Source organism: Bos javanicus, chromosome 26, assembly GCF_032452875.1.
Source record: "Bos javanicus breed banteng chromosome 26, ARS-OSU_banteng_1.0, whole genome shotgun sequence".
NCBI lineage: Eukaryota > Metazoa > Chordata > Mammalia > Artiodactyla > Bovidae > Bos > Bos javanicus.
Genome location: NC_083893.1, coordinates 17,646,652 through 17,668,828, shown reverse-complemented (window position 1 = coordinate 17,668,828; position 22,177 = coordinate 17,646,652). Strand labels below are relative to the sequence as shown.

Sequence of the window (22,177 nt, the reverse complement as noted above, 5' to 3'; positions counted from 1 at the left end):
ATAGCATATTCAAAAGCAGAGACATTACTTTGCCAACAAAGGTCTGTCTAGTCAAGGCTATGGTTTTTCCAGTGGTCATGTATGGATGTGAGAGTTGGACTGTGAAGAAGGCTGAGTGCCGAAGAATTGATGCTTTTGAACTGTGGTGTTGGAGAAGAGTCTTGAGAGTCCCTTGGACTGCAAGGAGATCCAACCAGTCCATTCTGAAGGAGATCAGTCCTGGGATTTCTTTGGAAGGAATGATACTAAAGCTGAAACTCCAGTACTTTGGCCACCTCATGCGAAGAGTTGACTCATTGGAAAAGACTCTGATGTTGGGAGGGATTGGGGGCAGGAGAAGAAGGGGACGACAGAGGATGAGATGGCTGGATGGCATCACTGACTCGATGGACGTGAATCTGGGTGAACTCCGGGAGTTGGTGATGGACAGGGAGGCCTGGCGTGCTGCGATTCATGGAGTCGCAAAGAGTCGGACACGACTGAGCGACTTAACTGAACTGAACTGTAGAGATGAAATACAAATCATTATTTGCTTTATTTTATGTTTTTTCTTTAATGTTATTTTATAGTTTACACATACACATATATATGTATAATTTCACGCTAATGTATATAAGTATATGATAGCATCATATACTTCCATTAGTTGTGGATTTTTTCTTTTCCCTTCAATTTGACTACCTTCTTCACTTCTTTTTTCCCACGTATTACCACTCTCTCTTCCCCAGGTAAGGCATGCTAATAACTTTGTATGCACCCTTCCATGTGTTTCTCAATGCACATATATTCACATATACATTGATACAGAGATACACACATATATAAACATACATATAAACCCATAAACATATATACAGATATATTTTATCACTTAAAAATGGGATCATATTTGATACATCTTTTTATGCATTATGTTTTTCTCACTCATCAATACTTCATGGCAAACCTAAGACCCTTATTACACTTTCAATTTATTCGTTTTTTAAATGTTATTTATTCACTTACTTTTGCCACTGCTGGATCTTCATTGCTGCGCTCAGGTTTTCTCTGGTTGCATCAAGCGGAGGCTACTCTCCAGTCGTGCTGCGTGGGCTTCTCATTGTGATGGCTTTTCTTGTTGCAGAGCACAGGCTCTAGAGCAAGTGGGCTTCAACTGCTGTGGCCCACGGGCTTAGTGGCCCTGCCACAAATGAAATTTTCTGGGAGCAGGGATCAAACCCATGTCCCTTGCACCAACAGGTGGATTCCCAACTCCTGGACCACCAAGCAAGTCCTCAATTTATTTTTGTTGTTGTTGTTGTTCAGTCACTCAGTTGTGTCTGACTCTTTACGACCTCATGGTTTGCAGCACTCCAGGCTTCCCTGTCCTTTACCGTCTCCAGAGCTTGCTCAAACTCATGTCCATTGAGTCGGTGATGCCATCCAACCATCTCAACCTCTGTCGTCCCCTTCTCCTCCTGTCTTCAAATCTTTCCCCAGCATCAGGGTCTTTTCTAATGAGTCAACTCTTTGCATCAAGTGGCCAAAGTATTAAAGCTTCAGCTTCAACAGCATTCCTTCTAATGAATATTCAGGACTGATTTCCTTTAGGGTTGACTGGTTTGATTCCTTGCAGTCCAAGGGACTCTATTCTTTAAATAGTTGCAAAATATTCCTGGTATGTATGGACCATGATTTGTTCAATCTTTCCTTTATCAGTTAATACTCACTTTATGTTTTTGCCGTCATAAACAGTGCTGCAGTACAGTTCCTGAATACAGATCCTTACAGAGTACGTCTTTAATAGATGTTGCTAGAATGCGTTTCAAAAGGTATAATCGTTCACATTTCCATAGCAGTTCATAAGTGTGTTCCTTTCATCATATCCTCCCTGGCACTAGGATTATTGATGTTTTCAATAATACAAACAGTAGTTATTATTCAGTTCAGTTCAGTCGCTCAGTTGTGTCCGACTCTTTGCGACCCTGTGAACCACAGCATGCCAGGCCTCCCTGTCCATCACCAACTCCTGGAGTTTACCCAAACTCATGTCCATTGAATTGGTGATGCCATCCAACCATCTCATCCTCTATCGTCCCCTTCTCCTCCTGCCTTCAATCTTTCCCAACATCAGGGTCTTTTCAAATGAGTCAGCTCTTCGCATCAGGTGGCCAAAATATTGGAGTTTCAGCTTCAACATCCGTCCTTCCAATGAACACCCAGGACTGGTTTCCTTTAGGATGGACTGGTTGGATCTCCCTGCAGTCCAAGGGACTCTCAAGAGTCTTCTCCAACACCACAGTTCAAAAGCATAGTAGTTATTATTATTTAATTTCTCTTATTCCTGGTGACTTTCAGTGTCTTTTATCTTCACCAGTGACTTGGGCGTGCGCTTCTGTGAATCACCTCTTGCTGTCCTTGGGTCATTTTTCTCTTGGCTTGCTGATCCCTCTTATCCATCTGACCTCATTCAGAGAGAGGCAGAGTCTTCTCCCACCCCCCACCACCACCATTTGACAAACGTACATCTTATTCTTAGTCATGTGAAAAATCTGCATTTTTCTGCTTTGCTTTCTTGAAGGTATTTTGACTTAGGCATTTTCAGGCTCCTAGACACCTGATAAACTCAGTGTCACTTCATTTTGGCCACAGATGACCAGCCCTTAATGGTAAAAATGATGCACAGGGTATGAGGGTGAAATCAGAGGGACTTGCCATTACTCTTTGCTGATAGCGCAGATGGTTAAGAATCTGCCTGTAATGTAGGAGACCTAGGTTTGATCCCTGGTTTGGGAAGATCCCCTGGAGAAGGGAACGGCTTACCCACTCCAGTATCCTTGCCTGGAGAATTCTGTGGAACGAGGAGCCTGGCAGGCTATAATCCTGTGGTCACAAAGAGTTGGACACGACTGAGCAACTAACACTTTCACTTTTCACTTTCAGTGATGTAGACACCATACCTAATTTAAGTGATTTATTTTTGCATTAAAAACTACCCCCAAACGTAGTGACTTCAAACTGTGATTCATTATCTTGCATGATTCTGTGTGTTGACTAGGCTTCATGGGGTGGGTCTTTGGCTGACATCATTCAGCCAAAGTCGTTCACTTGACTACATTCATCTAGTAGCTGAGTTGGGTTGATAGGTCTAGAAAAAGCTTTAGTCACATATTTAGCACCTCAGCTTGCCCCAACATGGCTCCTCTCCCTGAGTGGACCTTTGCCACGGAGTTGTATGTGCTGTGCTTAGTCTCTCAGTCATGTCCAACTCTTTGGGACCCCATGGACTGTAGCCCGCCAGGCTCCTCTGTCCATGAGCTTCTCCAGGCAAGAATACTGGAATGGTTGCCATGCCCTCCTCCAGAGGATCTTCTCACCCTGGGATCAAACCCAGGCCTGCCACATTGCAGGCAGATTCTTTACCTTCTGAGCCACCAGGGAAGCCCAAGAATACTGGAGTGGGTAGTCTATCCCTTCTCCAGGGGAACTTCCCAACCCAGGAATCGAACTTGGATCTTCTGCCTTGTAGGCAGATTCTTTACCAGCTGAGCTACCAGAGAAGCCCTAACTTAGGTGGTCTAACTAAGTTGTTAACTAGTTGTCTAACTAAGATTTTTTACAGGTGGCAGCTGGCTTCCCAGAGAAAGGAAGCAGAAGCCACCAGTCCACTTGAGGCTGGGACTCAGAACTTTCAGAAAGCTACTTCTGCCACATCGTATTGGTCAAAAAAAGCCAAAGGGCCAGCTTAGCCTCAAGAAGAAAATAGATTCCTCCTTAGTGTGAGAAGTGGTGTGAGCTTACAGAAATGAGAGCTATGGCCATATTTAGAGACCATCTACTGTTCTTCCCTCACTGTATCTTGTCTGCTCACCAGCAATAGTTATTGTCAGGATTTTTAATATTTGCTAGTTTGTTACGTATAAAATGACCCAACCAAATAAACTTGAACAGTCAGGCACACTTGGGTTTGCATCCCAGCTCAGCCACTTTGTAGCTATGACCTTGGATAAGTTATCCAGTTAACCTCATCTAAGGTTTGGCAAGGATTAGAAACAATATTTATACAAAGCACATAGCCATGTGTCTGGAACATAAGAGGGACTCAATGAGTGTAGCCCTTCCACTTCTTTCTCTCCACCTTCACTTCCAAGAATTATATGATCCAACACTGGAAGTGCGTTGTCCACCTCTGGACTGGGATTTCACAGCTGTTCAGCAGCTGTACAGAAACACAATTAAGGAGGACAGGAAGGAATAAAGCTGCCGAAACCCATTAAAATTCTGCCTCTGGCTGGGTTGTACACGGTATTCACATTGTGATGAGAGATCTTCTTGGGTGTTTTAGGGAGGATGACAGCACTGCCCCATCCATGCCCCACGCCCCTGCAGCTGGCTACATCCACAGTCTGCAGCCCCTTAGATGACCCTGGTGTGTTTGAAGAGGGTAACGTCAAGGTTAGGCCAATCCTTCCAGTCTGAATCCCTCCAGTATTACCCCAACAGATGAGTAAATCTTTAAGCATCCAGGGCGAGCTGGAGGAGGAAGGAGACCCCCAGGGTGAGTTGAGGATGGTCCCTTCTAGCTTGTTCCTCCAGCCCTCCCATCTGTCCCTCCAGGACACTGTCAGGCACCAAACTGGGTACCTCTTGTTTTGTTTGAATTAAAGATAAGACAAGTTGTGTCAATCTCAGATTCCCCTTTAATCACAACCGGTGCCCCCTTCTGCCACCCCCCAGAAAAAGAGACCGCTCAAGCAGGATAAAGGATCTGAAGGGAGCCTCTGGTTGGCCGGCTGCAGCAGCAGGTTTATTTCCTGGCATTATGTGGCTCCCCTCAGCCTTGACGACGGGGATTTGTGCTTCCAGCCTTGGGGAGTGCTGGGGGGCTTGGGGAACTACTCACTTGGCGCCCCCCAGCAGACCCTTTGGTCTGAGAGCCTTCCTTCTCTGGAGATGAGAGCTCAGCATGCATTTGGGGGCTGATAATGGGATTAATGAAATGAAGTGTGTAACTGTTCCTCAGATAAAGCTGTGACTATTTTGATAGAGGCTGATTTCCAGAACCATATTCATAAAACAGAAGGGACTTTTCCCTTTCTGTAGCAGTCCCTTAAGGGCTTTGGTCTGAACAACCTGATTCGGTTGTCCCAGAGAATAGGGATCCCTCAAACTTGGGCACAGAGCATCCAGACCCTTAAATGTCTCTCAGGTCAGCGTATCTGGGTGTAAACTGAACCTGACTTTGGACGTTCTTTTTAGCCTATCCCCAAATGCAGACATGATGGTGATGATTGCAGCTCATGCTGAGCTCTTACTGTAGCAGGCGTTTTTTTGTTCACCGCCTGGCTCCACACCCATGACACCACCACACAGCAGGCAGGAGGGCTCAGGGGACAGTGGCTTGTCTAAAGCAACACAGGTAGTGAATGGCAGCATTTATCTTCAGCCTGAGTGCCCCAGACCCCAGGCCTCTTGCTCCTAATCTCTGGGCTACCTCATTGATTCTCAAGCTTCCTTTTGTGTCCAAATCACCTGGGGAGCTTGAAAAAGCACAGACATCTTGACAGTCCTCTAGGTTAATTGAGTCCCAGTCTCCCAATCTCAAGGCAGGGGTGCGGACACCAGAATTTTTAAAAAGCTCCTTGATCAAACCATTGTGCAGAAGCCACAGTCTCTGCTCTCACCCAGCCTTTCGGAATCACCGCAGGCAAGGTGTGAGTTTGCCCATCACCCTCGAGAAGAGGGTTATACAGATGGCTGGACCGTCGGCATGTTTCCTTCCAGTGTGGGAGGGACCGGTTGACTAATCGAAAATATGCAGTTCCTCGGGTGAGAAGTCTGGGTCAGGCCTGGTTCTGTTTATGACGTGGCTGTGCCTTCAGCTGGAAACGGAACATTGAATAGCTGGAGCCGCTCTGCTTTTTCAGAGAGGAGAGGGTACACTCTCAGAGCCAGGGAATTTAAATGGACTTTATCCCCCAGCCCACCCCACCCCACCCCCAGCGTGTTAAATCCTTTCAGACACCCCTGTGCTCCTCTTCAAATGCAAGACTCTTGGACCATAATAAATAATTACATCCTTCTATTTGGACTCCGATTCCAGATAGTAGTAATCCAAGAAAATCCAATAATGACAGTTGCATTAAGATCCTTCTTCCAGGCTAAGCAGAACATCTGTTTAGACATATTTTTAATCGGCAAATGCTTCCTGTGTTGAGTCCTCAGCAAATTAAATTTCTCACTGGACCGAGAGGGAAGCTGTCATTCAATAACCCATCTCTGGAAATTACACTCCAGCCTCTTTCCAGGTGCACTTAAGATTTTCCCATGCTGACTCGGCTGCACATAGGCCCTTATAACACCAGGTCACAAGTATGGATAAGTGCAGCTTCTCTGAGAAACATCGGATTCCTTAGTGTTAGTCCCTCAAACAGAGAAGTATTTTTGCCCATTCTCCAAGGGGGAGTTTGCGGCAGAAGAAAATTAAGAGACTTGTTGAAAACCATATGGGGAATGAATAACAAACTTCCACTTGCTACATCACTGCCTGTGATTACTTAAGACAGGATGATTCTCAGGATTTAAACATTAAGGACTTCAGGGCTGCCAACATTTTGGAGAGGTTTCCACCGCAGAATTGTTTGGACTGTTGGTTGTTTGTTTTTAGAATAACTCATCCATTCTTTAATTAATTAATTGAAAACCTAAAAGCACCCCCATGCTTACCACCAGCCAGACACTGTGCTGGGTGTGAATAGAGTGGTAAATGAGCCAGCCACAGTCCCTGCCCCCATGGAGCTTCCAGTCTACTGGGGCAACTCACATTTGAAGCTTTCCCAATGGCTCAGCGGGAAAGAATCAGCCTGAAATGCAGGAGACGTGGGTCTGATCCCTGGGTCTGGAAGATCTCCTGGAGGAGGAAAGAGCCATCACTCCAGTGTTCTCGCTGGGAAAGTCCCATTGACAGAGGAGCCTGGTGGGCTGTAGTCCACAGGGTTGCAAAGAGTCCGACACTACTGAGCACATACGCATTTGGAATCTGGATGCAATCTGTAGTCCTGGGCTGGGATAGCACGTTAAAATATCTGTAGAGGCCCAGCAGGTAATGTCAGTGGGTGAAGTGGCCGGAGGGAACCGTGCGTGTGAAGGTGGGAGATAGATTCTAGCAACCAGGAAAACGTGTGCCTTGACTGTGCGGAGCAGATGCTACTTAACTGCTGTGGCTTGAAGATGGGCCACTGTTGCCACATCTTTCCATTTTTGAAGAAAAACTAGAAAATTGGGATTTCTATGTGAAAGTCCTTGATTTTTAAAAGTTGGCTTCTCAAGTGAGATTTAAGAAAAAACAAAACAAAGTGTGATCCAAAAGCATCCAGGCCAAACAAATCACATCTGTGGGTTGGGTTTATCCCAAGAGCTGCAAGTGTGTGACTCCCGATCTAGAAATTCTAGCAGTAAAACAATTATGTTCAGGCTGAAAAATGTGTTACACGCCAACTTTCTGATTCTAGTGACTGAACTGGCATGGACCTCTTTTACAAACGGAGAACTACTAGGAAAAAAAATAAAATCTTCCCCTTACCCCAAATTAAAAATACAGAGTTACACTCAGAGAAAAGAAAGGGAAATTGTCATGATCAGGAAGGAATAGCTATTTGCTTTTAATGATGGATGCCTAAAGCTAACTACACTTAGATACGGAGGGCTGATGGTATATAATTACAGTACTAAGACAGTGTTATATTAGCAGAGGGATAAGCAATGGAACAGGATAGAGAATGCAGCAATAAACCCAACTGCTGTATGACCCAGAAGTTCCACTCTTCAGTATTTATTACAGAGAAATAAAAATCTTCATGCAAATACCTGCACATTAATGTTCATAACAGCTTTCTTTGTAAGAGCTGGAAACAACTCATGTGTCCTTCAATCAGTGAATGATTAAACAAACCGTGGTGCATACATACCATGAAGTACTACTGCTGCTGCTGCTAAGTCGCTTCAGTCGTGTCCGACTCTGTGCGACCCCACAGACGGCAGCCCACCAGGCTCCCCTGTCCCTGGGATTCTCCAGGCAAGAACACTGGAGTGGGTTGCCATTTCCTTCTTCAATGCATGAAGGTGAAAAGTGAACGTGAAGTCGCTCAGTCGTGTCCGAGTCTGAGCGACCCCGTGGACTGCAGCCTACCGGGCTCCTCCATCCATGGGGTTTTCCAGGCAAGAGTACTGGAGTGGGGTGCCATACTCAGCAATAAAAAGGAACTACTGATACATGCAACAGCTTGAATGAATCTCCAGGGAATGGCACTGAGTGAGAAAAGCCAATTCCCAAAGGTTATACACTGTAGGATTCCATTTAAATAATATTCTTCAAATGAAAACATTTTTGAAATAGAGAACAGATTAGTGGTTGAGAGTTTAGGAGTGGGTTGGGAGGGAGGGGGAAGGAAGTTGGATGTGATTGTAAAATGGCAACATGAGGGATCCTTATGGTGATGGCACTATTTAGTATCATGAATGTGATGGTGGATACACAAACCTGTACACATAATAAATTGTGTAGAACTGTACACACACACACATGAGTATATATAATGCTGGGTAAATCTGAACGAGATCCCCTGAGTAGATGTCCATATCCCAGTAGTGATGTTGTACTATAGTTTTATAAAATGTTGGGGGAAGCCATCAAGGATACACAAAATCTGTCTGTATTATTTCTTGAAACTGCATATGGATCTATCATTATTTCCAAAATATTTTCAATTTACAAAAACTATTTCATATACTTCCTGGTAAAGAAGCTCCTGGCAATGCAGGAGACGTAAGAGATGTGGGTTCGATCCCTGGGTCAGGAAGATTCCCTGGAGGAGGGCATGGCAACCCATTCCAGTATTCTTGCCTGGAGAATCCCATGGACAGAGGAGCCTGGTGGGCTACAGTCCATAGAGTAACAAAGAATCGGACATGACTGGAGTGACTTAGCACACATTTCTTATACAACAAAAAGAATATTCAACCTCAATAGTATGACTATTGCAAAGCTTGTATTATTGTTTGTGGTGGGAAATGTATTGCTCACAGAAAACACCTGTTGAATGACTCATTTAAAGCAAAAAACATAATTACACAAAAAGATTGAAAGTAAGTGATGAAGGAAAACTATACGAGGCAAACACTAATCAAAATAAAATTAACAGCAATATTAATATCAGTCAAAATAATCTTTATTATGGATGAACATTATTACAGATAAAGAGGGTATTTATTGATAAAAGATACAGTTTAGCTGGAACATTTAACAATCCTTACCTTGTATTACTTAACCAACATAGCCTTGAAAAATATAAAGCAAAAATTAAAAATAAAGATGACATTCACAATCTTAGTTCTCAAGGTTGTTTAAAGCACTTTTCTTGATAGCAGATATACCAAGAGGTCAAAAATATTTGTAAGGAAAATATTTGAACAACATATGTAGCACCCTTCAACCATCAGTTTTGGAAACTGATGCACTTTATTTCAAGGATATATGAAACATTTATAAAAAGCGATCATGTTGTTGTTCAGTCATTCAGTTGTGTCCAACGCTTTGCAACCCCATGGACTGCAGCACTCCAGGCTTCCCTGTCCATCACCAACTCTCGGAGCTTGCTCAAACTCTTGTCCATTGAGTCAGTGATGCCATCCAACTATCTCATCCTCTGTCATCCCTTCCCCTTCTCCTTCTGCCCTCAATCTTTCCCAGCATCAGTCTTTTCCAATGAGTCAGCTCTTTGCACCAGGTGGCCAAAGTATTGGATCTGCAGCTTTAGCATCTGTCCTTCAAATGGATATTTAGGATTAATTTCCTTTAGGATTGACTGCTTTGATCTCCTCGCAGTCCAAGGGACCCTCAAGAGTTTTCTCCAACACCACAGTTCAAAAGCATTTGGCATTCAGCCTTCTTTATGGTTCAACTCTCACATTCATACATGACTACTGGAAAAACCATAGCTATGACTATATGGACAGCTATGACTATATGGACCTTTGTTGGTAAAGTAATGTCTCTGCTTTTTAATATGCTGTCTAGGTTTATCATAGCTTTTCTTCCAAGAAGCAAGCATCTTTTAATTTCATGGCTACAGTCATTGTCTGCAGTGATTTTGGAGCCCAAGAAAATAAAGTCTGTCACTGTTTCCATAAAGCAAGGCTCAAGACACCAAAGAATTGATACCTTGAAGCACAGGCCAGCATCCATGGCCAGAAGGCCAAATCTAGCCTGCCATCTGTTTTTGGAAATGCAGCGTTATGGGAACACACCCACTCATTTACATAGTGTCTATGGCTGATTTCACACTACAGTAGCAGAGTTAGGTAGTTGCAACAGAGAAGGTATTAACCTCAAAATGTAAAAATATTTACTATATGGCTTTTTACAGAAAAAGTTTACTGACCCCTGCCTTGGAGAATAAGTCCTTGGAACGCAAAGCGATGTTGGAGATCAATAACACACACACACAGAGACAAGTATTTTAGATATTAAAAATCACACCTCTAAATAATTCAAGAACCAAAGAAGAAAGTCCAGAAGGAACTTACAGAATGTATCAAGGTCTAACATTGAAATGTACATGTCAGACTTCACTGGGGGTCCAGGGGTTGAGACTTCACCCTCCAATGCAGGGGGTGCGGGTTTGATCCCTGGTCAGGGGGTTAAGATACCACATACATCTTGGCCAAAAAAACCAAAACATAAAACAGAAGCAATAGTGTAACAAATTTAATGAAAAAAAAATTTTTTTAAGAAATGTACATGTCAAAAGATGGGATGTAGATAAAAAGGAACTCAGCGAAATTTCAGTGTTAAAATGGTAATATTAGAATATGAGAACAATTGAAAATTAACGTGCCAAACATTTAACTTAAGAAGCTGGAAAGGCAAGGCCAATTGATTTTTTTATATGTTGCCAAGACAATCCCATGGAGGGAAAACTAATCTTTTCACCAAATGGTGCTAGTATAACAAGATATTGCATACAAAAGAATGAAATTAGACCCCTACCTCACACTATATACAAAAATTAACTTAAAATGTTTGGAGATCTAAATACAAGAGAGTAAACTATAGAACTCTAAAAGAAAATATGGATGTGAATTGTTATGAGGTTGGATTATGCTGCACCTTGGAATATCATGACTTTGATGTCTCGTGGCTCCAGACTACTGCAATAAAGTGAGTTGCACACATTTTTTGGTTTCCTTCTGTGTATAAAAGTTTTGTCTATACTATACTGTAGTCCATTAAGTTTGCAGAAGCATTACATTTGAAAAAAATTTTACATAATTTTAAAATACTGCTAAAAAATGCTAACCATTGTCTGACAACTCAGGGTTACCACAAACCTTCCATTTGTAAAAAACACTCAATAAAGTGAAGTACAATTAAACAAGGTATGTTTGTAATTTATTATGTATGACACAAAAAGCAACAAAAGAAAAAAATGAATAAATTGGACTGCATCAAAGTTAAAAACTTCTGTGCTTCAAAGGATACTATCATAAAAATGAGAAGACAACCTACAAAATAGGAAAATACTCGAATTTATCTGATAAGGATATGGTCTCCAGAATATACAAAGAGTAACTATAATGCAACAATAAAAAGAAAACCCAGTTGAGAAATGGACAAAGGATTTGAATAGACATTTCTCCAAAGAAGATATGTTGTTGTTGTTAGTTGGTAAGTCATGTCTGACTTTTTTGACCCCATGGACTGTAGCCTGCCAGGCTCCTCTGTCCATGGGATTTCCCAGGCAAGAATACTAAAGTGGGTTACCGTTTCCTTTTCCAGGGGATCTTCCCAACCTAGGGATCGAACACAAGTCTCCTGCATTAGAAAGTGGATTCTTTACCACTGAGCCACCAGGGAAGACCCCAGAGAGGATATACAAATAACTAACAAGCACACAAAGATATATTCAACATCATTAGTCATTCAGTTCAGTCGCTCAGTCCTGTCCGACTCTTTGCGACCTCATGAATTGCAGCACGCCAGGCCTCCCTGTCCATCACCAACTCCTGGAGTTCACCCAGACTCACGTCCATCGAGTCTGTGATGCCATCCAGCCATCTCATCCTCTGTCGTCCCCTTCTCCTCCTGCTCCCAATCCCTCCCAGCATCAGAGTCTTTTCCAATGAGTCAACTCTTTGCATGAGGTGGCCAAAGTACTGGAGTTTCAGCTTTAGCATCATTCCTCCGAAGAAATCCCAGGGCTGCTCTCCTTCAGAATGGACTGGTTGGATCTCCTTGCAGTCCAAGGGACTCTCAAGACTCTTCTCCAACACCACAGTTTAAAAGCATCAATTCTTCGGCACTCAGCTTTCTTCACAGTCCAACTCTCACATCCATACACGACCACTGGAAAAACCATAGCCTTGACTAGACGGACCTTTGGTGGCAAAGTAATGTCTCTGCTTTTCAATATGCTATCTAGTCATTAGGGAAATGTAAATCAGAACCACAGTGAGATGCCACTGCACAGCCTTAGGATAGCTATAACAAAAAAGATTGATGTTGACAAGGGTATGGAGATACTGGGACCCTGATACTTTGCTGGTGGCAACATAGTGCAGCTCCTTTGGAAAACAGTCTGGTGGTTCTCTAAAAGGTTAAACATAGAGTTATTATGCGCATTGGGATGCTTCCACTCTTTGGCATATACCCAAAAGAACTGAAAAATATATCTCCACACCAAAATGTGTACATTAATGTTCAGACCAGCATTATTCATAATAGCCAAAAAAGTGGAAACAACCCAGATATCCACCAACTAAAGGACAGGTAAACAAAATGTGGTGTACCTACACAGCGGATTATTATTTAGCCATAAAATGTAGTGAAGTGCTAACACATGCTACAACACAAATGAGCCTTGAAAACATGCTAAGTGAAAAAGGCTAGACACAAAAAGCCACATATTGCATGATTCCATTTATATGAAATGTCTAGAGTAGGCAAATCCATAGAAACAGAAAGAAGATTACTGATTACCAAGGGCTGGAGGGATTGACTGATAATGGATACAGGGTTTCTTTTGGAGGTGATGAAAATGTGGAATTCTATAGAGGTGGTGGTTGTACAAGTTTGTGAATATACAAAACCAGTAAACTCTACACTTTAAAGTGGTGGCTATTATGATGTGTGAACTGTATCTCAATTTTTTTTTTTTAAAGAGAGAAAAGAAGCTAGAAAGGAAACATCAGAATAAAATAAGTGAAACTAGAAGGATGTAAATAAAAGTAATGAAATAATGAAAACAAAAAGAATAAACAAAACCAAGTCTAATTTTTAGGGGAAAAAATATAAAAACGAAAGAGAAAATGCCCCAAAGTGAGCTTAGTGAGTATAAGCAAGTAGATTGAAAACAAAACCTTAAACTCTGAATGATGAATGAAACAAATGTGGATTCAATTATTCAGTTGCCTCAAGGTTAAGCGATTCTACCCACCCATCTATCTCTACTGTTTTTAGGGATCATAACTTGAATTCAGAGCCTTAAATAGAGTCCCCGTTTCTTTCCCATAGTCTTCCCTCAAAGGTCCAGATGTACAGACAGATCCAGAAGAGCTGGGGGATTCTACAGGGCTCTGCATTTTACAGGGGTTTATCTTGCAAATAATTTATTTTCCCAGCATCACAGACTGGTTCACTTTGTCACACTGGCCAAATTATTTCCAGTATTTGCAGCATTGACAATATTTGGTCAAGAGAGGGGACCGATGCAGCTTGTTCTCCCCAATGTCTGTGGCTCTGAGAAGAGAGTACATCCCCAACTTGGCTTTAAAGGGCTGTGAGTTGTCCCAGTTGCTTAATTCTGTGGCCCACAGTCTGCCCTTGAGTCCCATGGGGCTTCTTTCAAGACCTCCTACAAGCCAGACCCACTTCCATCCTAGGCCTGGGATACTTACTACACTTACTCTTAAAAAAAATAATAATAATATTTTTTCTTTTTTTTTGGCTGCGCTAGGTCTTCACTGCTGTGTGGGCTTTTCTCGAGCTTTTCTCTAGTTGTGGCAAGTGGGGTCTACTCTTCATTGCAGTGCACGGTCTTCTCATTGCAATGGCTTCTCTCTTGTTGTGGAGCACGCACTCTAGGGCATGGGGGCTTCAGTGGTTGCAGCACGTGGGCTCAGTAGTTTGCAGCTCCCTGGCTCTAGAGCACAGGTTCAACAGGCACATGGGTTTACTTGCTCCAAGGCACGTGGCATCTTCCTGGATCAAGGATAGAACCAGTCCGTGTCTCCTGCACTGGCAGGTGAATTCTTTACCACTGAGCCCCAGCGAAGCCCTATACTTTCTCTTGCTCCACTCAGTTTTAAAACCCTGAACAGATCCAATATCCCCTTTAGAATACATGTTCTGAATTTCTCCTTTTGTGGATTCATGGGTGATATAATCTTCACTATATGCCCAGGAGGAATTAAAAGCAAAGTAAATGGCAGCCCAACTCTCTTGCAGATGGAAAGGAGAACGCCCTGCTTCCACAGAGCCCTGGGACCTTGCATGCTGGAGCTGAGACCTTCTCTCCCCGGGTCCGAAGAGCCACAACCTCAAGGACAGAGAGGATATGGCCGGGAGGGGTCATCCCGTACGTCATTGGCGGGAACTTCACTGGTCAGTAGCTCCAGATGAGGCTTGCTTGGGGCTGGGGGCTTTGTCTTCCCTGGTGGGCAAAGTCCTCCCTGCAAGGACTCAGGTGGGATGGAACAGATGCTGGGGTCATAGCAGTCACCGTGCTTCAGGCTTCCTTATGACCAGTGGGTCTCATGCACTCAGCCTGGAGAAACTGCAGTCTCATTTGGGGCTATGTCCTCAGAGGTGGTCACCTGGTCCCTGAGGCATTATCCCAGAGCCTCCAGTAAGATGCCACTCTGCCCCTCAAGGAGTCCCCAGTTCTAATAAGAGAGAGAAAGAGATGTGTGTTCTTAAGAACTAAAATGTAGGAATTGTCATCAGCTACTAACTTTTGTTCCTTGGTATCTTTTTTGTTTTTGTTTTCTTTTTTTTGACCTTGCCATGCGGCTCATGGGGTCTTAGTTCCCTGACCAGGGATCAAATCCATATCCAGTGCCGTGAATGCTCAGAGTCTTAACCACTGGACTGTCAGGGAAGTCCCTGTTTCTTGGCATCTTAACCGTGTTCTTTCAGATCTAGTGTGCTTATCTTGCCAAAGATTTATATAACTTTCATCAAAAATTAACTAATTTTATAGAGAAAACTTTCTTTACAAAGAGATTTTTTATTCTATAATTAGTAGGATTGCTGTTTTGGTGAATCACTGTTCTATAAACAATTTTAACTTAAAAGTGTCAAGATGGCTCCCCCAAAATGGACAGCTAAGTTACTCTTTATTCTGTATATATGTTTTAGGGGGGCAATGAAATGACACTACACCCACATCTTCTAGATCATCATGGGACCCTTCCAGTGGTTTGTTGGTTTTCTGAAACAAAGTCATTCCAGAATTCAGATCCCATCTGCAACCTTCCTGTGTACTTCCCAAACGACTCTTTTTTTCTAGATCTTTCTCATTCCTTCTACCAAAATCAAAATACAGTTGTCTTATTTATTTCAGACTGATAGATTTTGAAAAGAATACTTATTGAGTGGATGAAACTATCAGCCTAGAGTTTGCAACTACTTTATTCTTGCTCCCAATTTACTTCTTGCTTTATTTTCAATGTCTAATCAAGGAAATATGAAAAGTTCGGAGGAAGTATGAAATTCATCTGTTCTCAAAGGCCTTGTAGAACATTAGACTCAAGGATCCCCCAGCACACACTGAATCCTGATTGAAAAACATCATGAGTGTACCTACAAATAGAATTTTTAGAGCATGTGGGAATATACTCTCCCATAGGTAGAAAGTAAAACTAAAGGGTGGAATGCAGTGCTGCGATTTACTTGAAAGGCCAGAAATTTCCAAATTGAATAACCTAAGTAACATTTTTTTAAAGTTTAGGAAAGTACTTTCAATGCAAAGGAAAAGTTGGGAGGCTGGGGACATTTGAAAATCTATTTTTACCCTCTCTTCCAATTCAAAAACTCCTACTCTCTAGTTTTGGTTATTTGGGAAAGTTATACTGTATTCTTAGCCAGGGAAATCCTTAGTCCTAGTTCACTTTAATTCTGGGTCACTGAAACAAGCTTTTTTTTTTTTGATCATTGGAACAAGCTTTGTTAATGAACCAGCATGCTCTAGAACATCTAAGGAAGCTATGGACCCACGAGTGAGTTGATGAGCACCTGTCCTGTCGTTTCAGGAAGCCAGAGGGCCATTTTTAAGCAGGCCATGAGACACTGGGAGAAGCACACCTGCGTGACCTTTATAGAGAGGACAGATGAAGAAAGCTTCATTGTGTTCAGTTACAGAACGTGTGGGTAAGTCAAAGTGAGTTCACCTCAATGGAGATTGAGGCAGACAAGTCAGATGGCCCAGGAGCCTTGAATTTTTTCTCTAAAACAATATGTGTTCTAATATGCTGTAATATATAGGAGTCCAGAATTTGTCAGAAACTCTTCTTGCCCTCAACGAACTCACAGTCCAGGGACAAAGTAGGTAGGTCAAGAGGAAGACTCCAGAATGACAAGGTGTCTGTATTTCCTGTCATGGGAGCAAGCTGAAGGAATTGGGAATGTTTCATACAGAGAAGTGATTCTGAACCAACTTGGGGCCGGTGATCCCACTGAGAATCTGATGGAGCTATGTGCTCCCTCTGGATGGATGTACATTTATGCAAAATTCTGTATATAATTTTGTGAGCTCCATGGGCTTACAGACTTCCTCCAGAAAACATAATAAATAATAAGATGATTGGATTATAACTAAACTTATCTGTTATGCCAATAAATATAACTGTGGTGTATTTTCCTGAAAGGAAAACGTTCTCATATTAGTTCAAAATCTTAAACCCAACTACATGCTATATATGTGAGAGGACTACTGAAGAAAATGATCCAGAAATGTTTAAAAGTAAAAGGTAAGAAGGCATACAGGCAAATACTAACAAAAATAAAGCTGAGATCACAATTCTAGTTGTAGACAACACTTTTTTGTTGTTTCTTCAATTAATTTTTAAAGTAAGAAAGTGCAAAAAAAAAAAAGTGAGACACTTTATAATGAGAAAGAGTACAAGCTACGGTGAGAATATAACAGTCATAAATCTTTATGCACAAAATAGCATAGCATTAAGAGTCATAAAACAAGCCCCGAGGGTTTCAAGGGGAAATCAACAGAAATACCAACGGCAGAAGATTTTATTTCATTGCTGTCAACCCAAGTAGATCAATGTCAAGTTAACCAAAAAATAAGTAGAGATTTGTAGAGGACTGGAAAAAATGTAATTAATAGAGTTGAACCTGTGGGTCCACCAGATTCTATAATCTGTAACACATTTTAAAAATGCCTCTTAAACATTTATAGACATGGTTCATTTACTAAGTATTAAGAACACCTCATTGTATTCTAAAAGTCCAAAATAAAATATTCTCTGATTGTAAACCAATGAAACTGGACATAATAACAACAACAAAAATAGAATAAATACTCCTGCATTACCTGTTAAGACCTCTCTCCCCTCCCTTTTTTTTACAACTCTTAGATTTTAAAGAAATCAGGATAAAATTATAAGACATCTAGATAGCAAAAGCCCCACAGTTCAAAATTGAAGAGAGCTACAAATCTGAGAATTACGAATGACAGTGAAATATTCAATTTGAAGAAGTTAGCAAAACAAATGAATACATAAAACCCTCCACCACAACAAAGTAAACTTCAAGAGAGCAAGAAAATGGACAAGGTAACACATTATAGAACTGATAAATTGGAGAGTGACTTCTTTGAATAAACAAACAATAAACTATAGATAAACTAATTACTTGTTAGTCTAAGACAAAAAGGTGACTGCGGAAACATACAAAATCAGGCATGCAAAAGGGAGACGTAACCACAGAGTCAGCAGCATCATAAAAAAGAGCTGTATAAACTCTTCGGGAAAGAAGTGTTGAAACCTGGATGATGTGATTGACTTCAAGGTAGATATAAAGGACTGGCACAGACCAGTAACTTTGAAAGAAACTGGAAAATTGATGGAAAAACTTTCTCCTCCATACCACCAACCTAGAGTTTCACAGATGAATTCTTTCAAAACTTCAAGAAACAGATTATTCTGGTACTATTTAAGTTTTTTAGAGCATAGAAAAACACATTCTTCCAATTTACTTTTAACAAACTGTCACGGTGTTGCTACCTCAAAATGAAAAAGATGGCACTAAAAAAGAGAAAATTATAAACTCATCTAACTTATGAATAGCCATGCAAAACCCTAACTAAAATGTTGGCACATAGAACACAGCAGTAAAAGAATAGAAGGGTGGCCTGCCAAAAAGGTTTATCTAAGGAATACAGGAGTAGTTCAACATTAAGAAATCTATCTGCATGATTCAACATATTGATAGCTCAGAGGAGAGAAGCCATATTCGTGTCTCAATAGATGCTAAAAAGGCATCTGCACATTTCAATACCTTCATGATAGATCCTTGACTTAACACACACACATATACACATTAACATAACACACACAAATCAAATATATATATATATATATATCCTCAAAGCCCACATCATGTTTATCAATAATAATTCTAGAAGCATTTCTATTAGAATCAGTAACAAAAGATATTTATGATCACCATAGTTATTTCATTTTTTTTTTTTCTGGAAATACTAGCTAATGTAATTTGACACAAGAAAGACAAACACAATGAATATTGGCAAGAACAAGTATTGTTTGAAGTTAATGTGACACGTGGTGAAAAAACCCAGAAAATCAATAGGAAAACTGTCAGAAACAAAAGGAGACTCTATTAAGGTAACTGACTACAAAATTAATCAACAGGAAATAACTTTTGCCTTAATGAAATAATTTGATAAAGTAATACTTTCATAATGGGGGACATCACAACTTTAGTAGAAACATAGTAGATAATATATCTAAGAATAAACCATAACAAAAATGCAAAAATATGCCAGCCATATAGGAAGAAAACAACAAAATTCTAAGGAAACTTTTAAAAAAGAAGTAAAAATGGAAATACATACTGTTTCCTCGTATGGAAATGCCCAACATAGTAAAGATGTCAGGACTTCCTAAAATAACCTATAAATTCATGCCATTCTGATTTAAACAGCAACTTCATATATGTATTTGTGGGTGTGTATGTACACATATTTTAAGAGCTTGAACAAATGATATTAGAGTTTTTCATGTAAAAATAACAGAACAAACAGCAGTGATAGGGACAGAGGTAGGGGAGGAGAAGAGGTCTGATATTCTGTCCCAACATATGTGATATCAAATGCAAATGAAGGGCTTCCCTGGTGGCTCAGTGGTAATGAATCTGTCTGCCAATGCAGGAGACATGGGTTCGATCCCTGACAAGACCCCACATGCCAAAGAGCAGCTAAGCCAGTGTACAACTATTGAGCTGTGCTCTAGAGCCTGGGAACCACAAGAGAAGCTACCACAATGAGAAGCCCACATACCACAGTTAGAAAGAAGCCCGTGCAGCAACGTAGACCCAGCAGAGCCAAAGATAGATAAATACAATTATTTTAAAAATGCAAATGAAGATAATAATTAAAACCATTTGGAACTCAAGAAAAAAATAGATATATGGAACGAAAGAGCTTAAAATGAATATGTTTATACACTAATTTAGGTAGCATTTTAAATGAGAGAAAGATGGATTAGTCAGGGATATGTGAATATTGGAATAATTCAGTAGCTCATTTTAAAGAAAATAAAGCTGGGATACTACCACACTTCACATACCAAAAATGATTTTGGCCAGATCAAAGATGTAGGCATTTTAAACATTTTACTTATGTATTTGTTTTTGGCTTTGCTGGGTCTCCATTGCTGTGCAGCCTTTTCTTGGTTGCAGCAAGCAGGGGCTGCTCTCTAGTTGCGGTGCACAGGCTCCTCGTTGCAGTGGCTCCTCTGGTTGCCGAGCACTGGCTCTAGGCACATAGGCTCAGTAGCCACAGCTCTCACTCTCTACAGCACAAGCTCAATAGTTGTGGCGCACAGGCTTAGTTGCTCCACGGCATGTGGGATCTTCCCAGACCAGGGACTGAATCCATGGCTCCTGATTCTTTACTACTGAGCCACCAGGGAAGTCCAAAGATGTAAGGATTTTTAAAAGAAAAAAAAGAAAAAGAAATGTGAAATGTACTAGAAAGAAGCAAGATTGCATATTAATTATAATCTTGCAGTGTAGATGGCCTTTCTAAATAACACATAAGAAAATAAAGACATCGCATTAAAATTTTAAACCTTTATACGGCTAAAACAGAAATAACAAAGGGAGAAAAACATTTGTAATGCATTTAATAGTCAAAGATTTAATCCCCTAATTTTCAAAAGGTTCTTCAGTTCAGTTCAGTTCAGTTCAGTCGCTCAGTCATGTCCGACTCTTTGCGACCCCATGAATCACAGCACGCCAGGCCTCCCTGTCCATCACCAACTCCCGGAGTTCATTCAAACTCACATCCATCGAATTGGTGATGCCATCCAGCCATCTCATCCTCTGTCGTCCCCTTTTCCTCCTGCCCCCAATCCCTCCCAACATCAGAGTCTTTTCCAATGAGTCAACTCTTCGCATGAGGTGGCCAAAGTACTGGAGTTTCAGCTTTAGCATCATTCCTTCCAAAGAAATCCCAGGGCTGATCTCCTTCAGAATGGACTGGTTCTTACCAAATCAGTAATAAAAAGATGGACAACCCTCCCCGCTCCCCAACTGGGGGGACATGTGATCTCATAGTTGAAAAGAAAAAATATAAATATCACATAAAACATGGAAAACTATCCAACTTCAGTGAAATACCACTTTTCATCTATCAAATTGGCAAAAGTAGTTTGGCAAAACCAGGGCTGGCCCGGTTGTGGGGAAATAGGGCTACTTAACATACTATTAATGGACATATAAAAAGACACAACATTTTGGGATTGCAATTTGATAGTATCTATCAAAATATCAAATGCACATATCCTTTTATCCATTTATTCCATTGCTTGGAATTTACCCTACCAAAAGCAAGTAAGACCTCAATGGTTTCTTTGTTTTGTATTTTGTTGTTTGTCTCCCTCTTTCCTGAGGCTTCGGTTCAATAGAAAAAACTGAAGTCAGTCTAAATGTGTGTTAGTAAGAGACTGATTAAATAAATTTTAATACTATGTCGCTTTGAAAAAAATTAGGTTAACATTTACTGTTATGAAAATATCTATGAATTAAGGAGGAAAACAGGCAAGATGAAGGACAATGTACATGATGTATTTTGTAATTAAAATTATATGTGTATATACAGATGTATTACATTTTTTGGACTAGAATTCAAGAAGCTGTCAACAATAGTTATCTTTGGAACCTTAATACTGTACTTAAATCTTTTGTGACATGGGCATGTATTTTTAAAACATTTTATAGAAGTTATCTGAGTGGTGGGATTATGGGCCATTTTAATTTACTTTTTACAGCTTTCTATATTAGGAACAATGAATATATATTTTAAAAAATAATTGTGCCCAGAAGGGAAGTCATCTCTAAGGCTCCTCTGATAATAGCAAAAAGACTCATGCTTTACAGAAACTCAGGGGCTCCTTCCTTTGTCTCTTCCTTGTCATCAGAGACTTAGGGGTAAAAGGGTGGGGGAAGGTATGTACTTTTTTCCTGGAGGAGAGGCTGTATCTTTCTAAGGATTCTCCAGGCCACCAAAAAGGTCAAGAGCCATTTTTGGAGGGAATTCCTGCCTTGGGAGGGAAGTTGGACACTGAGATTGTTTTCAAGCTTCATTCCCTGATCTGCTGACCTGGGTATTTCTGCAATTGTCCAGCTGTTGTTCCTATGTTGGGCGCCGAGGTGGAGGCCCACAGGCCATATCCATTGGAAAAAACTGTGACAAGTTTGGCATTGTGGCCCACGAGCTGGGCCATGTGGTTGGGTTCTGGCATGAACACACCCGGCCAGACAGAGACCAGCATGTAACCATCATCAGAGAAAACATCCAGCCAGGTAAGGAGTCTGTATGGAGCCTAGAAGCCAGCGGTCAGGCAGGTAGCATCATGGGGTCAGGAGGGAGGAAACAGAGGGGTT

At 41.1% G+C, this 22,177-nt stretch overlaps 1 protein-coding gene across 4 annotated transcripts in view; it reads left to right on the top strand.

Annotated features, from left to right (window-relative positions):
- The window catches only part of TLL2 (tolloid like 2), a 144,691-nt gene that overhangs the window by 68,169 nt on the left and 54,345 nt on the right, over positions 1-22,177 (top strand). For all 4 annotated transcript variants that reach the window (XM_061402950.1, XM_061402947.1, XM_061402948.1 and 1 more), the window contains exons 4-6: positions 14,483-14,638; positions 16,288-16,405; positions 21,918-22,096. In XM_061402950.1, the coding sequence (XP_061258934.1) occupies positions 14,483-14,638; positions 16,288-16,405; positions 21,918-22,096 (453 nt within the window). The remainder of the gene's footprint in view (positions 1-14,482; positions 14,639-16,287; positions 16,406-21,917; positions 22,097-22,177) is intronic.